Genomic DNA, 3,616 nt, shown 5'->3' on the forward strand with positions numbered 1-3,616 from the left:
TCCAAACCACCTAGAAATAAACATATATTATTATAACACAATAACCGACAACGTCAAAAGGTTCAATTTTTATCCAAATAGAATGGGCAATTTGGTCAATCCATCACAATCAGTGTGACCATCTCAGTTTGACACGCACAAAAAAAACCAGGGGTCTCATTAACCGCCAGTTTCATCTCAAACTAGGGGACTTTCTAAAAAAAAACCAAAATATTATTTGGCCTTAACAAAAAAACAGCTACAAATCCATTCTTTCTTTTTTTTTTTATTATTATTTTTTTTAATTCAAAACAAAATATCTCAACCCAAAAAGAAAAAAAAGTTTTTTCTTTTCTTAAACAGTTGCACATTTCCAACTCTAAATGGCCCCTGGTTTTGCCAGTCCCTGTCTTTCCACCCTTAACAACACAATATTTATAAATATGTCATCTCCCATTCCCCACCTTCCTCCACCACTGTTTCTCTCAAACCCAAAAAAAAGACTGTTTCTTTCTTTCTTTTACCAAATACCCAGAATTTCTTTTCATCAAATCTCATCTGGGTCGGTTCTAAATTGACCAAAAATGGAGGTTAAACAAGGGAGGGGTGAGGTTCTTAGGCCTATGGTTAGGCATGTGAGCAGAGTTGGATATGTGAAAAAGGGGATTGTCAAGAGGAAAAATGGGCGTCTGAAGAGGCACATGAACACACCAAATTGCTGCCCAGAGGTTCCCATGGCTACTCTTCTTCAGGAATTGTTTCTTTCTTGTTGTGAAGTTTTTAAAGGACCAAACACTATTCCTTTGCCTTGTGATGTTACCAAGCTCTGTCAAATCATTGGTATGCTCTTTATGTGTATATATTTTATGTGTTTTAATTTGACTCACATCACATGTTATCATAATATATATATATATATAATTGATATGTTTTCATTATTACATTTATTGTTCTATATAGTGTTGTGGATTGTGGTGATTAGTAATTAGATCTGATTAAGAATGAACTTATGACGATTGTTTTGACTTTTGTGAAATCTTACACATATATATATTTATATATATACAACAAAACAAAATGTTCTTAATGAAAAGAAATTAAATAAAAATTTGGTTTGTTAGTTGATTTATGTGAAATTTTAGACTAAGAGTTTGGCTTCAATATTGTATGTATTCTCATCATAAAGTTATTATTTTTACCAAATTAGAATTGTAGATCTAATCTAATACTTTCCCTAACTTAATCCAAAATAATTAGGGTTCATTTATTTTCACACGGTTTTGTACTTTTTATCTTATTCATCAAATTATTACTTCAATGGTACTTTATATATTTATTTTATTTTATTTTCGAATATAGGTTTTGTTGAATTGGTTGGTAGGTACTAAAAAGTCATAAACTCGATCAAATTGGGAACTCTAAATCATCTTTTTTATTTAATTTTTATGATGAAATTAACCTTGTTAAGAGTACAACAAGATAAGTTATCATTATGTTTTTCTACATTGATTTTTTTTTTCTAGTCAAGTTACAATGATATAAATTAAATAGTATTAAATATTAATATCCCTATAAAATAATTTAAAGTTACCTCTTACCATTTCAAAAAATTACCCAAAACGAGAAATGGAGCACAACTCACACACACACATATGTATATGTATATATATATATATATTCATATGTATATGTGCATGCATGCATAATATATATATATACCCATGGTTTCATTAGCCTGTTTAACAAATCTATAGTACTTAATAATGTTAGTGCTTTTTTCTTTTTAAGGGTAAATATTATTTGATATATATATATATTTGGATGATATAATAATGAGCCTTTTTGATATGGTTGTGTGTAGATAAAATGAAAGCAGAAGATGTTGGCCTTAGTAGTGATATACATTTTTTCAATCCTACCGATGCAGTCAAAGGGACACCTCAAAGAGTCACATACACAACAATATACCAATGCAATAATTTTTCTGTGAGTCCCAAATTTTCCATATAATATGATATAATAATTCATTTATTTACAAATAATCTTTCTCACGATGTATTATTAAACGACTAATATGTTAATATATATCATTATTGTTTTGTGTATAGATATGTATATTCTTCATACCAACAAATGGTGTCATTCCTCTACACAACCATCCCGGAATGACAGTGTTCTCCAAGCTCCTGCTGGGGAACACGCACATAAAATCGTACGACTGGGTCGATCAGGCTAGCGATAATGAGGACATTATTGTTCCATCTTCGTCTCGATGTGAGTAGGGTTTTTGAATTCTCACTCGTCGGTCGTTCTTTTTATTGGAATGGAATGGAATGAAATAGAAATTGAAAATATGTGCGCTCGTGTTTTGTTTTGTTTTGTTTGGTAGTTCGGTTGGCAAAGTTGAAAGCGAATAGCGTGTTCAGAGCGCCATGCAATACGTCCGTGTTGTACCCTACAACAGGAGGGAACATCCACGAGTTTCGAGCCATAACACCTTGTGCTGTTCTTGATGTGATCGGCCCTCCCTATTCGAAAGAAGACGGTCGAGATTGCTCCTATTACAAAGACCATCCTTATTCTTCCTATTCCACAAGTAAGAAAGTGGTGATCTCTCTACTTGATTTTCATTCTTGAATTTTGTTAATAAAATTAACTTTGTTGTAAATTGATTAATATGCAGATGGAGAGAATAGTAGTAATAAGGTGGTGGAGAAGGAGGTAGAGACTAGTGGTTATGCATGGTTGGAAGAGATTGAGATGGCAGAGGAGTGTGAGATGGATGTGATCGAGTACATGGGTCCTCAGATTATGGACAACAAATTCAGAAGACGAGTACTAGCTGCTAGAAGAATTATGTGCAACTACTAAAAACACTTGTGTAATATTTCTAATGTAGTAAAGTAAGAGTAATGATATGTTGACAAAAAATATGTACCCAAACATTACACATAGTGATTTGTTACTGATTTTTAAAATAGTGGGTTCCAGTTTTGATAAAGAGTAATGATATATGCACTCAAAATATACACACAAATATTATATACAGTGATATGGCAGTTTAGCCTAACCAATCACATTTATTAAAACTGAGATCTATTTTAAAACACAGGAACACGTCATTGTGTATAATGTTTGGATGTATATTTTGAGTGTACATATTATTACTCTTTGATAAATATGATTGACTAGGTTAAATTTACACATTATTGTGTGTAATATTTGGGTGCACATATCATTACTCGTAAATTAATACTTGGTGTCGAATATTCAGTACAATTGATTTTCTTGTTATTTTGTTCGAGGGAGGACATATATACACAAAATTATGCTATAAAAAGGAAGGTTTTTTTGGTGGTGCGAAGTACTAAATTTTTAGGATTAACAAAGAGAAATAATAAAAAAAATTCTAAGCATTTATATGAATATTTATTATTTATAATTATAAAATTTATCTATTCTAATAATAGATAAGTTTTACTATTAAGATTAATTTTTAATCAACATAAATAATTTTTCTATAAATATGAGTCTTCAATCATTTTATTACCTATTTTGTGTGATATTATTATTTAAAAAAATTTATTTCAAAAATACATTATTTCAATTTTTTTTCTTCAATATAAATAGTTGTTTG

The 3,616-nt window shown here is 30.3% G+C and overlaps 1 protein-coding gene across 1 annotated transcript; it reads left to right on the forward strand.

Moving 5' to 3' along the window:
• Positions 1-415: 415 nt before the first annotated feature.
• On the forward strand, positions 416-3,185 carry LOC133821690 (plant cysteine oxidase 2-like). Its single transcript, XM_062253850.1, has 5 exons — positions 416-819; positions 1,841-1,965; positions 2,088-2,253; positions 2,369-2,575; positions 2,663-3,185. The coding sequence occupies exons 1-5, from the start codon at positions 564-566 to the stop codon at positions 2,848-2,850; spliced, it is 942 nt and encodes a 313-aa protein (XP_062109834.1). The 5' UTR covers positions 416-563; the 3' UTR covers positions 2,851-3,185.
• The last annotated feature ends 431 nt before the right edge of the window (positions 3,186-3,616 follow it).

This window comes from Humulus lupulus, chromosome 3 (genome assembly GCF_963169125.1).
Source record: "Humulus lupulus chromosome 3, drHumLupu1.1, whole genome shotgun sequence".
NCBI lineage: Eukaryota > Viridiplantae > Streptophyta > Magnoliopsida > Rosales > Cannabaceae > Humulus > Humulus lupulus.

Excerpts from the sequence above, each read along its gene's own strand:
- LOC133821690 (XM_062253850.1), top strand. The coding sequence starts at position 564 with ATGGAGGTTAAACAAGGGAGGGGTGAGGTTCTTAGGCCTATGGTTAGG. Across the intron at positions 1,966-2,087 it reads ACCAATGCAATAATTTTTCT|ATATGTATATTCTTCATACC; the intron begins GTGAGTCCCAAA and ends TTTTGTGTATAG. Across the intron at positions 2,576-2,662 it reads TTATTCTTCCTATTCCACAA|ATGGAGAGAATAGTAGTAAT; the intron begins GTAAGAAAGTGG and ends ATTAATATGCAG.